Source organism: Oncorhynchus clarkii, chromosome 5, assembly GCF_045791955.1.
Source record: "Oncorhynchus clarkii lewisi isolate Uvic-CL-2024 chromosome 5, UVic_Ocla_1.0, whole genome shotgun sequence".
NCBI lineage: Eukaryota > Metazoa > Chordata > Actinopteri > Salmoniformes > Salmonidae > Oncorhynchus > Oncorhynchus clarkii.
In genome coordinates, this window is record NC_092151.1 from 79,308,788 (window position 1) to 79,328,503 (window position 19,716).

A 19,716-nucleotide genomic window follows, 5' to 3' on the forward strand; every position below is an offset into this window, starting at 1 on the left:
TCTATCTCTCCCCCCCTTTCTCTCTCTCTCCCCCTCCCCCCATCTCTCTCTCTCTCTCCCCCCATCTATCTCTCTCTCTCTCTCTATCTCTTTCTCACTCTCTTTCTCTCTCTCTCTCTCTCTCTCTCTCTCTCTCTCTCTCTCTCTCTCTCTCTCTCTCTCTCTCAGGCTATGTGGCTGATGCTTCAGCAGGAGGAGCCAGAGGACCTTGTCATAGCGACGGGGGAGGTCCATAGTGTCAGGGAGTTTGTGGAGAAGTCCTTCAAACATGTGGGCAAGACCATTGTGTGAGTATATTCACACACACACACACATGCATGCACACACATACTCACAACACACACATCAGTCGTCAGAGATGTACGAAGTCAGACATACACACCTGCGAATGTAATATGTGTGTATACATTCACACCATCTTGTAGTACAGGTAGATCATTCAGACAGAGATGTTGTAGTACAGGCAGATCATTCAGACAGAGATGTTGTAGTACAGGTAGATCATTCAGACAGATATGTTGTAGTACAGGTAGATCATTCAGACAGAGATGTTGTAGTACAGGCAGATCATTCAGACAGAGATGTTGTAGTACAGGTAGATCATTCAGACAGAGATGTTGTAGTACAGGTAGATCATTCAGACAGAGATGTTGTAGTACAGGTAGATCATTCAGACAGAGATGTTGTAGTACAGGTAGATCATTCAGACAGAGATGTTGTAGTACAGGTAGATCATTCTTACAGAGATGTTGTAGTACAAGCAGATCATTGCAGACGTTGTGATACAGACTGGTCATTCAGACAGATGTCAGTGACATGTTTTGTCTGCTACAGACACCGAAAGGAAGGAAGGAGGAAGAGGGAAATATAAAATCTAAAGAGTGATAGAGGGGGAAGAAGAGGTAGACCCCAGGACAGCTGTGGTTTATGAGTTGCCCTTCACTCAATTTACTGATGAACATCTCCCTTTCTCTCTCACTCTCTCTCTTTCTCTCCCTCCATTCCTCTTTCTGTCCCTCCATTCCTCTCTCTTTCTCTCCCGCCATTCCTGTTTCTGTCCCTCTATTCCTCTCTCTCTTTCTCTCCCTCCATTCCTCTTTCTGTCCCTCCATTCCTCTCTCTCTTTCTCTCCCTCCATTCCTCTTTCTGTCCCTCCATTCCTCTCTCTCTTTCTCTCCCTCCATTCCTCTTTCTGTCCCTCCATTCCTCTCTCTCTTTCTCTCCCTCCATTCCTGTTTCTGTCCCTCCATTCCTCTCTCTCTTTGTCTCCCTCCATTCCTCCCCCTCTCTTTGTCTCCCTCCATTCCTCCCCCTCTCTTTCTCTCCCTCCATTCCTCCCCTCTCTCTCAATCTTTATTTCTCTCCCTCCATTACTCCTCTTCCTCTTTCTTTCTCTTATTCTCACTTTATCTCTTACCATTCTTCTCTCTCTCTCTCTCTCTCTCTCTCTCTCTCTCTCTCTATCTCTCTCTCTCTTTCTCTCTCTCTCTCTCTCTCTCTCTCAATCTGTCTCCAGGTGGGAGGGGAAAGATGAGAACGAGGTTGGTCGTTGCCAGGAGACAGGGGTGATTCATGTGAAGGTGGACTCCAAGTACTACCGTCCTACTGAAGTGGTGAGTCGTGTGTGTGTGTGTGTGTGTGTGTGTGTGTGTGTGTGTGTGTGTGTGTGTGTGTGTGTGTGTGTGTGTGTGTGTGTGTGTGTGTGTGTGTGTGTGTGTGTGTGTGTGTGTGAGTGAGTGATGATGATGATGATGATGAAGTGGTAATGCACCAACCTGACCTGTCTCACTTTTAGGGTCCTTCTATAGAGCAGGCAAATGCCTCCGACAGCTCAGTTTAAAACAACAGGTACAGCTGAGCTGTCTGATGGGGTGTGTGACTTTGTTTCAGTCCATCTACGGGTCTTTTGTGATTATAATGTTACAGACAGAGAAATGCAGGGAGTGAACAGTATGGGATGTTTGTATCATGCTCATAGCCTGATATTCCCTTTAATACATGACTGAAGGTTGTTATTCTTTCAACACATGATTTCCTGCTCCCCATACCTGGCGTTCAGCTCTTTAATAGAATTATAATATCAGTGTTTACTGTTCTGCTCTCCGGGGATTGTGTGTGGGACCATATCAGCCTTAACATGATCAGTAGACATCTGTAGGTCCAGCTCCCCCTCTCTCTTATTGTGTTGCTTTCTTAACAGCTGGAAATAGCTGGTTGTCTTCTCTGAAGGTAATGAATATCCTGTCAATACATGCTGAAAGTCAAGCCATATTGAGACACGCAACACTCTACGGTTGTGGTCTTATTACATGTGTACTGTGAGTTAGATGTATTCCTTATTTTATTGGTCAGTTTGCGGCAGGTCTTTCTGTGTTGAGTGAAGAACCGTCTCAGATTCTGTAAGATGAACTGTGTTGGGAGCGAGGGGGGAGGGTGATATCCAAAAGGGGGAGAGCTAGACATGGAGATAAAGAGATCCCTCTGTCATCACTGTGCCCTGGGGGGGTCCGGGGGTTCCCCTGGGGGGGGGGTGTAGCATTGCCCCAGGGTGTTTGGGACAGGATTAGGGTAGTGTTTAAACTGCAGGACCATCTGAACTATGAGATGGCCCTGGAGGATTAGGACCCATCTGAGTGATGCTGCAGGATTATAGAGGAATCACTGGTGACTGATGGATGGGATGGACTTCCACACACACCTGGGGATGAAGTACTCTGTCTGGGGAGAGAAAGTAGATGCCGGAGGGAACCACTGTCTGTCCTCTCTCTTATAGACTGGAGATGAAATAGGAGCAGGACGTTTAGTTAGTTATGGATGTAAAACAGACTGGTTGAACTGGGTAGAGAAAGTTTACACTTGGACACATGATCACAGAGATCCAGGGGGGTGAGGAGAGGAAGAGAAGGGAATTGTACAGTTTGAGGATTCTTGATTATTTGCACTCTTGCTCTCCTTGTCTTTGTGGGTGTCTTTTCACTCTCTCTCCCTCCCCTCAGTAACTCCAGGTAAAAGAAGGCAGGTTATAAGAGTATTTAAAGAGAAAGAGGAGAGAATGAGGAGCATTTAGCCTCTGACCCCTGAGACAGGAAGTGTGCTTGACACTGCTCCTGCGGCTTAGCATTGTTCCCCTTTTCAACTGGAAGTACCTGTCATCGTGTGTGTGTGTGTGTGTGTGTGTGTGTGTGTGTGTGTGTGTGTGTGTGTGTGTGTGTGTGTGTGTGTGTGTGTGTGTGTGTGTGTGTGTGTGTGTGTGTGTGTGTGTGTGTGTGTGCATGCGTGTGAGAGCATGTATCAAGGGTCAGGATACAATACTCAGTCAAACAAGAATGTGATTGAAAAAGTGACTAGCACAGCTAAGTTATTCACACCACTTGACTTTTTCCACATTTTGTTGTGTTACAGCCTGAATTTAAAATGTATTAATTTAGATTTTGTGTCACTTGGCTAAAACACAATACCCCATAATGTCAACGTGGAATAATGTTTTTAGACATTTTTACCAATGAATTAAAAATGAAAAGCTGAAATGTCTTGAGTCAATAAGTATTCAACCCCTTTGTTATAGCAAGAATACATAAGTTCAGGAGTAAAAATGTGCTTAATAAGTCACAAAATAAGTACCTCATCTCTGTACCCCACACATACAATTATCTGTAAGGTCGAACAGTGAATTTCAAACACAGATTAAGCCATAAATACCAGGTATGTTTTCCTATGCCTTGCAACGACAGGCACCTATTGGTAGATGGGTAAAAAATAATAATAAAGCAGACAATGAATATCCCTTTGAGCATGGTGAAGTTATTAATTACAATTTGGATGGTGTATCAATACACCAAGTCACTACAAAGATACAGGTGTCCTTCCTAACTCAGTTACAGGAGAGGAAGGAAACTGCTCAGGGATTTCACCATGAGGTCAATGGTGACTTTAAAACAGTTACAGAGTTTAAAGGCTGTGACAGGAGAAAACTGAGGATGGATCAACAACATAGTAGTTACTCCACAATACTAACCTAAATGACAGATTGAAAAGAAGGAAGCCGGTACAGAATACAAATATTCTTAAACATGTATCCTGTTAGCAATAAGGCACTAAAGTAACCCTGCAAAAAAATCTGGCAAAGAAATTAACTTTATGTCCTGAATACAAAGCGGTATGTTTAGGTCAAATCCAACACATCACTGAGTACCAGTATTCATATTTTCAAGCATGGTGGTGGCTGCATCATGTTATGGCTATGGTTGTCATCGGCAAGGACTAGGTATTGTTTTGGGATAAAATAAATTGAATAGAGCTAAGCACAGGCAAAATCCTAGAGGAAAACCTGGTTGTCTACTTTCCAACAGACACTGGGAGATTAATTCACCTTTCAGCAGGACAATAACCTAAAACACAAGGCCAAATATACGCTGGAGTTGCTTACCAAGATGACATTGAATGTTCATGAGAGGTCTAGTTTCAGTTTTGACATAAATCGTCTTGAAAATGTATCGCAAGACTTTGAATGTGAATTATAATTGAATTATAATTTGAATGTGAATTATAATTCACTTTGACAGTGAATTATAAGTGAAATCATCTCTCTGTAAACAATTGTGGGAAAAATGACTTGTGTCATGCACAAAGTAGATGTCCTAACCGACTTGCCAAAACTATAGTTTGTTAACAAGAAATTTGTGGAGTGGTTGAAAAATGAGTTTTAATGACTCCAACCTAAGTGTGTGTAAACTTCCGACTTCAACTGCATATATATTTCACTTATAATTGACTGTATCGCAATTCCAGTGAGTAAGGAGTTTACATACACTAAGTTGACTGTGCCTTTAAACAGCTTGGAAAATTCCAGAAGATTATGTCATGACTTTAGAAGCTTCTGATTGGCTAATTGACATCAGTTGAGTCAATTGGAGGTGTACCTGTGGATGTATTTCAAGGCCTACCTTCAAGGTCAGTGCCTCTTTGCTTGACATCATGGGAAAATCGAAAGAAATCAGCCAAGACCTCAGAAAAAAAATTGTAGACCTCCACAAGTCTGGTTCATCCTTGGTGGCAATTTTCAAACACCTGAAGGTACCACGTTCATCTGTACAAACAATAGTAGGCAAGTATAAACACCATGTGACCATGCAGCCATCATACCACTCAGGAAGGAGACGCGTTCTGTCTCCTAGAGATGAACATAGCTTGGTGCGAAAAGTGCAAATCAATCCCAGAACAACAGCAAAGGACCTTGTGAAGATGCTGGAGGAAACAGGTACACAAGTATCTATATCCACAGTAAAACGAGTCCTATATCGACAACCTGAAAGGCCGCTCAGCAAGGAAGAAGCCATATGCATATCCTATCTTCTGGGCCTGAGTAGACGGCAGTTTGATTTGGGCACGCTTTTCATCCAAAATTCCAAATGCTGCCCTCTACCCTAGAGAAGTTAATAAGAAATTTGTGGAGTGGTTGAAAAACGAGTTTTAATGACCAACCTAAGTACAGTGCCTTGCGAAAGTATTCGGCCCCCTTGAACTTTGCGACCTTTTGCCACATTTCAGGCTTCAAACATAAAGATATAAAACTGTATTATTTTGTGAAGAATCAACAACAAGTGGGACACAATCATGAAGTGGAACGACATTTATTGGATATTTCAAACTTTTTTAACAAATCAAAAACTGAAAAATTGGGCGTGCAAAATTATTCAGCCCCTTTACTTTCAGTGCAGCAAACTCTCTCCAGAAGTTCAGTGAGGATCTCTGAATGATCCAATGTTGACCTAAATGACTAATGATGATAAATACAATCCACCTGTGTGTAATCAAGTCTCCGTATAAATGCACCTGCACTGTGATAGTCTCAGAGGTCCGTTAAAAGCGCAGAGAGCATCATGAAGAACAAGGAACACACCAGGCAGGTCCGAGATACTGTTGTGAAGAAGTTTAAAGCCGGATTTGGATACAAAAATATTTCCCAAGCTTTAAACATCCCAAGGAGCACTGTGCAAGCGATAATATTGAAATGGAAGGAGTATCAGACCACTGCAAATCTACCAAGACCTGGCCGTCCCTCTAAACTTTCAGCTCATACAAGGAGAAGACTGATCAGAGATGCAGCCAAGAGGCCCATGATCACTCTGGATGAACTGCAGAGATCTACAGCTGAGGTGGGAGACTCTGTCCATAGGACAACAATCAGTCGTATATTGCACAAATCTGGCCTTTATGGAAGAGTGGCAAGAAGAAAGCCATTTCTTAAAGATATCCATAAAAAGTGTTGTTTAAAGTTTGCCACAAGCCACCTGGGCGACACACCAAACATGTGGAAGAAGTTGCTCTGGTCAGATGAAACCAAAATTGAACTTTTTGGCAACAATGCAACACGTTATGTTTGGCGTAAAAGCAACACAGCTCATCACCCTGAACACACCATCCCCACTGTCAAACATGGTGGTGGCAGCATCATGGTTTGGGCCTGCTTTTCTTCAGCAGGGACAGGGAAGATGGTTAAAATTGATGGGAAGATGGATGGAGCCAAATACAGGACCATTCTGGAAGAAAACCTGATGGAGTCTGCAAAAGACCTGAGACTGGGACGGAGATTTGTCTTCCAACAAGACCATGATCCAAAACATAAAGCAAAATCTACAATGGAATGGTTCAAAAATAAACATATCTAGGTGTTAGAATGGCCAAGTCAAAGTCCAGAACTGAATCCAATCGACAATCTGTGGAAAGAACTGAAAACTGCTGTTCACAAATGCTCTCCATCCAAGCTCACTGAGCTCGAACTGTTTTGCAAGGAGGAATGGGAAAAAATGTCAGTCTCTCGATGTGCAAAACTGATAGAGACATACCCCAAGCGACTTACAGCTGTAATCGCAGCAAAAGGTGGCGCTACAAAGTATTAACTTAAGGGGGCTGAATAATTTTGCACGCCCAATTTTTCAGTTTTTGATTTGTTAAAAAAGTTTGAAATATCCAATAAATGTCGTTCCACTTCATGATTGTGTTTGATTCTTGTTGATTGTTGATTGTGTTTGATTGTTGTTGATTCTTCACAAAAAAATACAGTTTTATATCTTTATGTTTGAAGCCTGAAATGTGGCAAAAGGTCGCAAAGTTCAAGGGGGCCGAATACTTTCGCAAGGCACTGTATATGTAAACTATATGTAAACTTCCGACTTCAACTGTATACTGTATGTGAGTGTGTCTGTAACATATTTATATACTGTATGTGAGTGTGTCTGTAACATATTGATATACTGTATGTGAGTGTGTCTGTAACCTATTTATATACTGTATGTGAGTGTGTCCCCAGGCTGTGTGTTAATGTGTGTCTGACATGAGCTCATAATTCGTCTCTCCAGCCCCCCGGGACAGCGGAGGGGAGATGTAGATAAGGGGGAGTATGCACAGAGGGAGAGAGCAGGTGTGTTCTGGTCTGGTGGTGTTGTCGAGGGTGACTGATACATGTACCGTAGAGAGAATGCTGGCCCATGTTGTCTTCAATTCTTCCCACAATTGTGTCAAGTTGGCTGGATGTCTTTTGTGTGGTGGACTGTGCTTGATACACACAGGAAACTCTAGAGCGTGAAAAACCCAGCAACATTGCAGTTCTTGACATAAACCGGTACACCTGGCATTTACTACCATACCCTGTTCAAATGAACTTACATTTTTTGTTTTGCCCATTCACCCTCTAAATGGCACACGTACACAATCCATGTCTCAAGGCTTAAAAATCCTTCTTTAACCCGTCTCCTCCTCTCCATCTACACTGATTAAAGTGGATTCACCTTGTCAGTCTGTCATGGAAAGAGCAGGTGTTCTTAATGTTTTGTATATTCAGTGTATATGTGAAATTGAAGGTAGTGTTGTTAGTTAGGGAGTATAGCCTAGCCCTTGATATTTGCTGATAGGTCAATTTAAAACCGTAAAATGGTTAGAAGTCATTCTGTGTGGAATAAGAGAGAGTTTCCACACGTTGACTCTCAGCCAAACTGCCTGAACCATAAACTGTAGTCTATCCACTGCTATCTGTTAACCTTTAATTCAGGTGATGGAGCTGTCATTCACTCTAGGCTTTCTCCATCACAGTACAAGACACAGCTAGTCCCAGTGGTTGGTTCAGATTGAGCTCAGACAAACAGTCTAGAGTACAGGACAGCGTACAAGTGTTCAGGTGGGGTTTATTTTTGTGCTCATCGCTTAATGGTTTATGTTTTATAATTCTGGTTGTCATGGAGATGGTATTTAAGTGGTGTGTGCTGTTTATTTCTGTTGGATGTGATTGTTAATGACAACTGTGATAAGACCTCTGATGGGTGGACAGAGAATTGGAGGTTAGGGAAAGAAAGTCACAGCTGATGAGATTCTCACTTGTTTGTCTCTGCAGAAATGGAGATAAGAGAAGGTTTAGGGTTAGTTGGAATACTGTGAACATTGTGTCTGTATGAGTGTATCAAAAATACTTTGTGTGTGTGTGTATGTGTGCGTGTGTGTGTTAATGCATCATATTTCCAAGTTCATGTGTCGCTGTGGGCATAAACTGCTGTGTGGTGATTGACAGCTCAGCTCTGTGGTTTGCCTCAAGGCCCTCAGGCAGATGGAGGAGGGATGAGGGGGGTGATAAATGGGAAGTTGTCTCCTTTTCTCTCGGTCTGTATTTTTCTACAATTCAATTTCAATTTAAGGGCTTTATTGGCATGGGAAACATGTGTTAACATTGCCAAAGCAAGTGGAGTAGATAATATACAAAAGTGAAATAAACAATACAAATGTGCAGTAAACATTACACTCACAAAGGTTCCCAAGGTATAAAGACATTTCAAAAGTATTGTTCTGTCTAAATACAGTGTTGTAATGATGTGTAAATAGTTCAAGTACAAAAGGGAAAATAAATAAACATAAATATGGGTTGTATTTACAATGGTGTTTGTTCTTCACTGGTTGCCCTTTTCTTGTGGCAACAGGTTACAAATCTTGCTGCTGTGATTGCACACTAGAGCTCGACCGATTAATTGGAATGTAATTTCAAGTTTTCATAATAATCGGAAATTGGTATTTTTGGGCACCGATTTGCCAAATATTTTTTTATTTTTTTATATTTATATACCATTCAAATTAAATCAAAATCTCATTTATTTGTCACATACACATTGTTACCAGATGTTAATGTGAGTGTAGCGAAATGCTTGTGCTTCTAGTTCCGACAATGCAGTAATAACCAACGAGTAATTCCAAAACTACTACCTTATACACACAAGTGTAAAGGGATAAAAAATATGTTCTAGTTTGCAATGGGTTTTTTTGTGAATTCATTCCAATGTGTCAAGTAATTATCTTTTTGTTTTCTCATGGTTTAGTTGGGTCTAATTATTTTGCTGTCCTGGGGCTCTGTTTGTGTTTGTGAACAGAGCCCCAGGACCAGCTTGCTTAGGGGATTCTTCTCCAGGTTCATCTCTCTGTAGGTGATGGCTTTGTTATGGAAGGTTTGGGAATCACTTCCTTTTAGGTGGTTGTAGAATTTAACTACTCTTTTCTGGGATATTGGCCTAATTCTGCTCTGCATGCATTATTTTGATGTTTTACGTTGTACACTGAGGATATTTTTGCAGAATTCTGCATGCAGTCTCAATTTGGTGTTTGTCCCATTTTGTGAATTCTTGATTGGTTAGCGGACCCCAGACCTCACAAGCATAAAGGACAATGGGTTCCATAACTGATTCAAATATTTTTAGCCAAATCCTAATAAGGTATGTCAAATGTTATGTTATTTTTAATGGCATAGAAGGCCCTTCTTTCCTTTTCGCTCATATCGTTCACAGCTTTGTGTAAATTACCTGTGGTGCTGATTTTTAGGCTGAGTAGTACAATAGTACAAACAACAGTATGCTCATACCGCTCAGGAAGGAGACGCGTTCTGTCTCCTAGAGATGAACATACTTTGGTGCTAAAAGTGCAAATCAATCCCAGAACAACAGCAAAGGACCTTGTGAAGATGCTGGAGGAAATGGGTACAAAAGTATCTATATCCACAGTAAATCTAGTCCTATATCGAGATAACCTGAAAGGCTGCTCAGCAAGGAAGAAGCCACTGCTTCAAAACTGCCATAAAAAAAGCCAGACTACAGTTTGCAACTGTACATGGGGACAAAGAGGAAAAACAAAGTCAAGGTATTGGAGTGGCCATCATAAAGCCCTGACCTCAATCCTATAAAAAATGTGTGGGCAGAACTGAAAGTCGTGTGCGAGCAAGGAGGCCTACAAACCTGACTCAGTTACACCAGCTCTGTCAGGAGGAATGGGCCAAAATTCACCCAACTTATTGTGGGAAGCTTGTGGAAGGCTACCCGAAATGTTTGACCGACGTTAAACCATTTAAAAGCACTGCTATCAAATACTAATTGAGAGTATGTAAACTTCTGACCCACTGGGAATGTGATGAAAGAAATTAAAGCTGAAATAAATCATTCTCTCTACTATTATTCTGACATTTCAGATTCTTAAAATAAAGTGTTGATCCTAACTGGCCTAAAACAGATCATTTTTACAAGGATTAAATGTCAGGAATTGTGAAAAACTGAGTTTAAATGTATTTGGCTAAGGTGTATGTAAACTTCAGACTTCAACTCTATGTTTAGTTTTTTTGTGTGCTCTAGGGCAACGATGTCTAGATGAAATTTGTATTTTTGGTCCTGGCAACTGTATCTTTTGAGGTTACTGTCAGGGCCTGACAGAATCTGTGCAGATGATCTAGGTGCTGCTTTAGGTCCTCCTTGGTTAGGGACAGAAGCACCAGATCATCAGCAAACAGTAGACATTTGACTTCTAGTTGGGTGAGGCCGGGTGTTGCAGACTGTTCTAGTGCCCTCGCCAATTTGTTAATATATATATTGAAGAGGGTGGGGCTCAAGCTGCATCTCTGTCTCACCCCACGGCCCTTTCTCTCCCTTTCCTCTATACCTGTTGCTCTGGTTCTAACTTCTCCTCCTTTCTGTATCTCTTTCTCTCTGCTAGTGTCTCTACTGACTGTCAGAATGATATGAGACAACAGTCAGGTAGACAGTGAGACAACAGTCAGGTAGACAGTTTTACAACAGTCAGGTAGACAGTGATGCAACAGTCAAGTAGACAGTGATGCAACAGTCAGGTAGACAGTGATGCAACAGTCAGGTAGACAGTGAGACAACAGTCAGGTAGACAGTGAGACTACAGTCAGGTAGACAGTGAGACTACAGTCAGGTAGACAGTGAGACTACAGCCAGGTAGACAGTGAGACTACAGTTAGGTAGACAGTGAGACAACAGTCAGGTAGACAGTGAGACTACAGTCAGTTAGACAGTGAGACTACAGTCAGGTAGACAGTAAGACTACAGTCAAGTAGACAGTGAGACTACAGTCAGGTAGACAGTGAGACTACAGTCAGGTAGACAGTGAGACTACAGTCAGGTAGACAGTGATGCAACAGTCAGGTGGACAGTGAGACGGTGGTTAGTTGAGCTTGGTTTGTTAGAGAGGGAGAGACAGATTAGTGTTTAATTGTGGATGACATTATTTTATGGAAACCTCTCTAGTCTCTGTTTCTCATACCCGTTAAAAGGAGCGGTTTGATGCCTGCCCAAAAAAGATAATGTGATAAACAGCCTATCTATCTCTTTGTCTCTGAGCATTACCTTGTGTGTCACTGGGTTTGATTAACGACACATTGAATAGCGAGATGATTTAAGAGTTTCAAGTTATCGGATGAAGCCAAGAATGTATTTCTCAGAATGTTGGGGAATGAAACCTGTTTTGTGATGTCACTAATTTGATGATGTCATCGGGGTTGGCACAGGTATGAACAGGAGATTATTCTTCTCTGCTGTCATTTGATTGACAGCTCTGGATTGGGCCTACAGTCACACAGCTCAGAGACTAAGGTGTTCCCACCATGAGTAATATGTACGTGAAAATTACAGTTCATCCAAGTCACGTACACACATTCCCTCCAACACAACCCACCCACACATCATACAATACACAGCCTATTCACTGACCATTCATTCACTCATTGTAAGATATGGTCTTTGGCTTATCAACTAATTGAGAAAGGTGTATCTCTTTGTGCCTTTAAGAACTCAGTCACAGAAATGCTCTCTAGACACCTGTATTTGTTACCCAATGTAATCATGTCATTCATGGACACTTTCACGGACACTAACACTAACTTTACTTATAGGTACTGTACCTGATATTCTATCAGATGTGTTGCTAACTGTCTAATATCAATGCTGACTGTTTGTACTAAATGCAGTAACCAATTAGGAAGAGGAAAGTCTATTGTAACACACTTCACCCATAATAACCTACTGTAGACACAGCAGGATGATGCAGTAAAAACAGGAGAGAGAACAGCAGGAGAGAGAACAGCAGGCTTTATTTACACTCCTAGATCTGTCCCTCTCCTATTTATTTACATTCCTAGATCTGTCCCTCTCCTATTTATTTACACTCCTAGATCTGTCCCTCTCCTATTTATTTACACTCCTAGATCTGTCCCTCTCCTATTTATTTACACTCCTAGATCTGTCCCTCTTCTATTTATTTACACTCCTAGATCTGTCCCTCTCCTCTTTATTTACACTCCTAGATCCGTCCCCTCTCCTCTTTATTTACACTCCTAGATCTGTCCCTCTCCTATTTATTTACAATCCTAGATCTGTCCCTCTCCTCTTTATTTACATTCCTAGATCTGTCCCGCTCCTCTTTATTTACACTCCTTGATCTGTCCCGCTCCTCTTTATTTACACTCCTAGATCTGTCTGGGGCGGCAGGGTAGCCTAGTGGTTAGAGCGTTGGACTAGTAACCGGAAGGTTGTGAGTTCAAACCCCCGAGCTGACAAGGTACAAATCTGTCGTTCTGCCCCTGAACAGGCAGTTAACCCACTGTTCCCAGGCCGTCATTGAAAATAAGAATTTGTTCTTAACTGACTTGCCTGGTTAAATAAAGGTAAAATAAAAAAATAAAAATAAAAAATTTACACTCCTAGATATGTCCCTCTCCTCTTTATTTACACTCCTAGATCTGTCCCTCTTTTCTTTATTTACACTCCTAGATCTGTCCCTCTCCTCTTTATTTACACTCCTAGATCTGTCCCTCTCCTCTTTATTTACACTCCTAGATCTGTCCCTCTCCTATTTATTTACACTCCTAGATCTGTCCCTCTTCTATTTATTTACACTCCTAGATCTGTCCCTCTTTTCTTTATTTACACTCCTAGATCTGTCCCCTCTCTTCTTTATTTACACTCCTAGATCCGTCCCCTCTCCTCTTTATTTACACTCCTAGATCTGTCCCTCTCCTCTTTATTTACACTCCTAGATCCGTCCCCTCTCCTCTTTATTTACACTCCTAGATCTGTCCCTCTCCTCTTTATTTACACTCCTAGATCTGTCCCTCTCCTCTTTATTTACACTCCTAGATCTGTCCCTCTCCTATTTATTTACACTCCTAAATCTGTCCCTCTCCTCTTTATTTACACTCCTAGATCTGTCCCTCTCCTCTTTATTTACACTCCTAGATCTGTCCCTCTCCTCTTTATTTACACTCCTAGATCTGTCCATCTCCTCTTTATTTACACTCCTAGATCTGTCCCCTCTCCTATTTATTTACACTCCTAGATCTGTCCCTCTCCTATTTATTTACACTCCTAGATCTGTCCCCTCTCCTCTTTATTTACACTCCTAGATCTGTCCCTCTCCTCTTTATTTACACTCCTAGATCTGTCCCTCTTTTCTTTATTTACACTCCTAGATCTGTCCCTCTCCTCTTTATTTACACTCCTAGATCTGTCCCTCTCCTCTTTATTTACACTCCTAAATCTGTCCCTCTCCTCTTTATTTACACTCCTAAATCTGTCCCTCTCCTCTTTATTTACACTCCTAAATCTGTCCCTCTCCTCTTTATTTACACTCCTAGATCTGTCCCTCTCCTCTTTATTTACACTCCTAAATCTGTCCCTCTCCTCTTTATTTACACTCCTAGATCTGTCCCTCTCCTCTTTATTTACACTCCTAGATCTGTCCCTCTTTTCTTTATTTACACTCCTAGATCTGTCCCCCTCCTCTTTATTTACACTCCTAGATCTGTCCCTCTCCTCTTTATTTACACTCCTAAATCTGTCCCTCTCCTCTTTATTTACACTCCTAAATCTGTCCCTCTCCTCTTTATTTACACTCCTAAATCTGTCCCTCTCCTCTTTATTTACACTCCTAGATCTGTCCCTCTCCTCTTTATTTACACTCCTAGATCTGTCCCCTCTCCTCTTTATTTACACTCCTAGATCTGTCCCTCTCCTCTTTATTTACACTCCTAGATCTGTCCCTCTCCTCTTTATTTACACTCCTAGATCTGTCCCTCTCCTCTTTATTTACACTCCTAGATCTGTCCCCTCTCCTCTTTATTTACACTCCTAGATCTGTCCCTCTCCTCTTTATTTACACTCCTAGATCTGTCCCCTCTCCTCTTTATTTACACCACACTCCTAGATCTGTCCATCTCCTCTTTATTTACACTCCTAGATCTGTCCCTCTCCTATTTATTTACACTCCTAGATCTGTCCCCTCTCCTCTTTATTTACACTCCTAGATCTGTCCCTCTCCTCTTTATTTACACTCCTAGATCTGTCCCTCTTTTCTTTATTTACACTCCTAGATCTGTCCCTCTCCTCTTTATTTACACCACACTCCTAGATCTGTCCATCTCCTCTTTATTTACACTCCTAGATCTGTCCCCTCTCCTCTTTATTTACACTCCTAGATCTGTCCCCTCTCCTCTTTATTTACACTCCTAGATCTGTCCCTCTCCTCTTTATTTACACTCCTAGATCTGTCCCTCTCCTATTTATTTACACTCCTAAATCTGTCCCTCTCCTCTTTATTTACACTCCTAGATCTGTCCCTCTCCTCTTTATTTACACTCCTAGATCTGTCCCTCTCCTCTTTATTTACACTCCTAGATCTGTCCATCTCCTCTTTATTTACACTCCTAGATCTGTCCCCTCTCCTATTTATTTACACTCCTAGATCTGTCCCTCTCCTATTTATTTACACTCCTAGATCTGTCCCCTCTCCTCTTTATTTACACTCCTAGATCTGTCCCTCTCCTCTTTATTTACACTCCTAGATCTGTCCCTCTTTTCTTTATTTACACTCCTAGATCTGTCCCTCTCCTCTTTATTTACACTCCTAGATCTGTCCCTCTCCTCTTTATTTACACTCCTAAATCTGTCCCTCTCCTCTTTATTTACACTCCTAAATCTGTCCCTCTCCTCTTTATTTACACTCCTAAATCTGTCCCTCTCCTCTTTATTTACACTCCTAGATCTGTCCCTCTCCTCTTTATTTACACTCCTAAATCTGTCCCTCTCCTCTTTATTTACACTCCTAGATCTGTCCCTCTCCTCTTTATTTACACTCCTAGATCTGTCCCTCTTTTCTTTATTTACACTCCTAGATCTGTCCCCCTCCTCTTTATTTACACTCCTAGATCTGTCCCTCTCCTCTTTATTTACACTCCTAAATCTGTCCCTCTCCTCTTTATTTACACTCCTAAATCTGTCCCTCTCCTCTTTATTTACACTCCTAAATCTGTCCCTCTCCTCTTTATTTACACTCCTAGATCTGTCCCTCTCCTCTTTATTTACACTCCTAGATCTGTCCCCTCTCCTCTTTATTTACACTCCTAGATCTGTCCCTCTCCTCTTTATTTACACTCCTAGATCTGTCCCTCTCCTCTTTATTTACACTCCTAGATCTGTCCCTCTCCTCTTTATTTACACTCCTAGATCTGTCCCCTCTCCTCTTTATTTACACTCCTAGATCTGTCCCTCTCCTCTTTATTTACACTCCTAGATCTGTCCCCTCTCCTCTTTATTTACACCACACTCCTAGATCTGTCCATCTCCTCTTTATTTACACTCCTAGATCTGTCCCTCTCCTATTTATTTACACTCCTAGATCTGTCCCCTCTCCTCTTTATTTACACTCCTAGATCTGTCCCTCTCCTCTTTATTTACACTCCTAGATCTGTCCCTCTTTTCTTTATTTACACTCCTAGATCTGTCCCTCTCCTCTTTATTTACACCACACTCCTAGATCTGTCCATCTCCTCTTTATTTACACTCCTAGATCTGTCCCCTCTCCTCTTTATTTACACTCCTAGATCTGTCCCCTCTCCTCTTTATTTACACTCCTAGATCTGTCCCTCTCCTCTTTATTTACACTCCTAGATCTGTCCCTCTTTTCTTTATTTACACTCCTAGATCTGTCCCTCTCCTATTTATTTACACTCCTAGATCTGTCCCTCTTTTCTTTATTTACACTCCTAGATCTGTCCCTCTCCTCTTTATTTACACTCCTAAATCTGTCCCTCTTCTATTTATTTACACTCCTAAATCTGTCCCTCTCCTATTTATTTACACTCCTAGATCTGTCCCCTCTCCTATTTATTTACACTCCTAGATCTGTCCCTCTCCTATTTATTTACACTCCTAGATCTGTCCCCTCTCCTATTTATTTACACTCCTAGATCTGTCCCTCTCCTCTTTATTTACACTCCTAGATCTGTCCCTCTTTTCTTTATTTACACTCCTAGATCTGTCCCTCTCCTCTTTATTTACACTCCTAGATCTGTCCCTCTCCTCTTTATTTACACTCCTAGATCTGTCCCTCTTTTCTTTATTTACACTCCTAGATCTGTCCCCTCTCCTCTTTATTTACACCACACTCCTAGATCTGTCCCTCTCCTCTTTATTTACACTCCTAGATCTGTCCCTCTCCTCTTTATTTACACTCCTAGATCTGTCCCTCTCCTCTTTATTTACACTCCTAGATCTGTCCCTCTCCTCTTTATTTACACTCCTAGATCTGTCCCTCTCCTCTTTATTTACACTCCTAGATCTGTCACTGTACCTGTGAGCGTTTGAAGTAAAGCATACATACCTGTGAAATAGTTTGAAGTAAAGCATACATACCTGTGAAATAGTTTGAAGTAAAGCATACATACCTGTGAGTGTTTGAAGTAAAGCATACATACCTGTTAAATAGTTTTAAGTAAAGCATACATACCTGTGAGCGTTTGAATTAAAGCATACATACCTGTGAGCGTTTGAAGTAAAGCATACATACCTGTGAAATAGTTTGAAGTAAAGCATACATACCTGTGAGCGTTTGAAGTAAAGCATACATACCTGTGAAATAGTTTGAAGTAAAGCATACATACCTGTGAGTGTTTGAAGTAAAGCATACATACCTGTGAAATAGTTTGAAGTAAAGCATACATACCTGTGAGTGTTTGAAGTAAAGCATACATACCTGTTAAATAGTTTGAAGTAAAGCATACATACCTGTGAGTGTTTGAAGTAAAGCATACATACCTGTGAGCGTTTGAAGTAAAGCATACATACCTGTGAGCGTTTGAAGTAAAGCATACATACCTGTGAGCGTTTGAAGTAAAGCATACATACCTGTGAGCGTTTGAAGTAAAGCATACATACCTGTGAGTGTTTGAAGTAAAGCATACATACCTGTGAGCGTTTGAATTAAAGCATACATACCTGTGAGCGTTTGAATTAAAGCATACATACCTGTGAGTGTTTGAAGTAAAGCATACATACCTGTGAGCATTTGAATTAAAGCGGATGGATGCAGACTTGATAAGAGTACAGCTTCCCTAAGATGGGATGCTACCCGTACATCACCCACATCACCCACTAACGTACATCACATCACCCACATCAATTCAACACGTCTTTCAGAGCAGTGTGTGTGTGTGTGTCAGGAATCTGTCATCGGGGTTGATCTACAGGTGTAAACTTAGGGATGTCTGTCATTTCGGGGGTGAGACTAGCATAAGACGGTCATCAGAAACACACACTCTCACACACACACACGTACACACAGACACAGACAAATACGTCACTAAATCTCTCATTAACGCATCCTGATTTAGAAGAGAGAGGCACTGTGACACTAATACAATAGATGGAGACTCAACTATCCGGTTCAGTGATGCTGGTTGACTAACTGACTGTACTTCATATCTACTGTGATAGAGTGACACATCTCACAGATCACATCACTCAGTGAACCAGCTAGATGCCTGCCTATAAAGATACTAGAGGCCATACAGTACCTGGGTTATGTGGGTTGTATAAGTTGGACGGGAGTTTTTCCTGTGACCTGACCAAGGAAAACTCTGGGCCAGTGCAGACCAAGGAGAACCCTATATGTGAGGTGTTCTAAGTTAAGGACTAATCCTCTATGCTAATACAACACAACCCTGATCCAAACCATGATTGAATGATGATGGTGTTTTTGGATATATGTGGTCTCTTGGCCCTGCACTCCATATTACCATGGAGACAGTACTATTCTTCTGGCCAGAACATTATATTGTGAGAATATTATGTCTACTGTATGCATCCAAATATGGCTGTGGTTTCTGTCTTGTGTGTGTGGGTCAGAACTGGGAGGCTTGTCAGTCCTGCTGTTGGTTTTCATATTCCTCTACCCTGGCGGTCCGAAACTCATAAACCAGGTTCCAGGATCCTCGTAGTCCTGTCTGTCCTGGCTCGATGAACCTCACTGGATCTGTGTTCTCATTGGGTGAGGGAAAGGGATGACCTATGCTCTGATTGGGTGAGGGTAAGGATTCTCTCTTTGGCTTTTTGGCAGCAAAACCCACCATAACCCAACTTATGAACCCCCCCCCTATGCGCTACACCTACCCCTTATGAACAGCCTTACATTAGCCCTCATGGCCAACCTACCCTGCTATACTCTACAAACCAACCCAGCCATTCCAATTATTCCAAGAGAGACAGCGCATTATTAAGCTTCCAGGAGATTATTTATCTTAACGATGAGAAAAGCAGGTGAAATACTCTGTGTGAGTATATGAGTGTGTGTGTTTGAATATGTGTGTGGCAATCAATCATTCCTTGGGCTCCAAAGAACCCTGAAAAACAACATCCACAGTGGGCCTGTTTGTTGTGTAATATCTGGTGCTTAACGAAGCTTGAATTATGGTCTTTATTTGAACGTTTCCGAGTATTAGGATGGAATTCCGTTTCCTCTCTAGACGTTCTACAGAGAGACCATTCAGCTGACTTGCATCCCAAATGGCACCCCATAAGGCTCTGGTCAAAAGTAGTGCACTATGTAGGGAATAGGGTGTCATTTGGGCTGCAGACTACAGTCTCAACACAACACTACCTCTCATTTTAGGACTGTTTCATTTCATGGGTTATGGTTTTCATAATACCTCTTGAATGTGCTGCTCCAAAAGAAAAGTCATCTATCAACAACAACAAAAAATGTACTTTTGAAGTCCACAATTTTATGTGTCGATTCATGAATTGAAGGGGGAAAGGAAATGGGATGCCTAGTTAGTTAGACAACTGAATGCATTCAACCTAAATGTTTTCTGCACTTTATCGGATTCAGAGTTCAGTGCTATTTTGAGTTATTAAGAGCTGCTATACTCAAGGCACCTCAACTGTTATGAGGTTACAATTACTGACATGCATGGTTATTATTTAGACTCCCAATATAATAGTTTAGAATAGAATATTACAGTTTAGATCACTTGATAGCTGGCTGGTCTTTAGAGAGCTAGAGGTTTAGAGAGCTAGTCGTTGTTAGTCTGGTTCTGACAGTGTTGTGGTGAGAGGCCAGGGGGAA

At 41.5% G+C, this 19,716-nt stretch overlaps 1 protein-coding gene across 2 annotated transcripts in view; it reads left to right on the forward strand.

Annotated features, from left to right (window-relative positions):
• Positions 1-19,716, forward strand: part of LOC139409426 (GDP-mannose 4,6-dehydratase) — a 240,687-nt gene that overhangs the window by 184,185 nt on the left and 36,786 nt on the right. For both annotated transcript variants that reach the window (XM_071154571.1, XM_071154570.1), the window contains 2 exons: positions 169-287; positions 1,517-1,613. In XM_071154571.1, the coding sequence (XP_071010672.1) occupies positions 169-287; positions 1,517-1,613 (216 nt within the window). The remainder of the gene's footprint in view (positions 1-168; positions 288-1,516; positions 1,614-19,716) is intronic.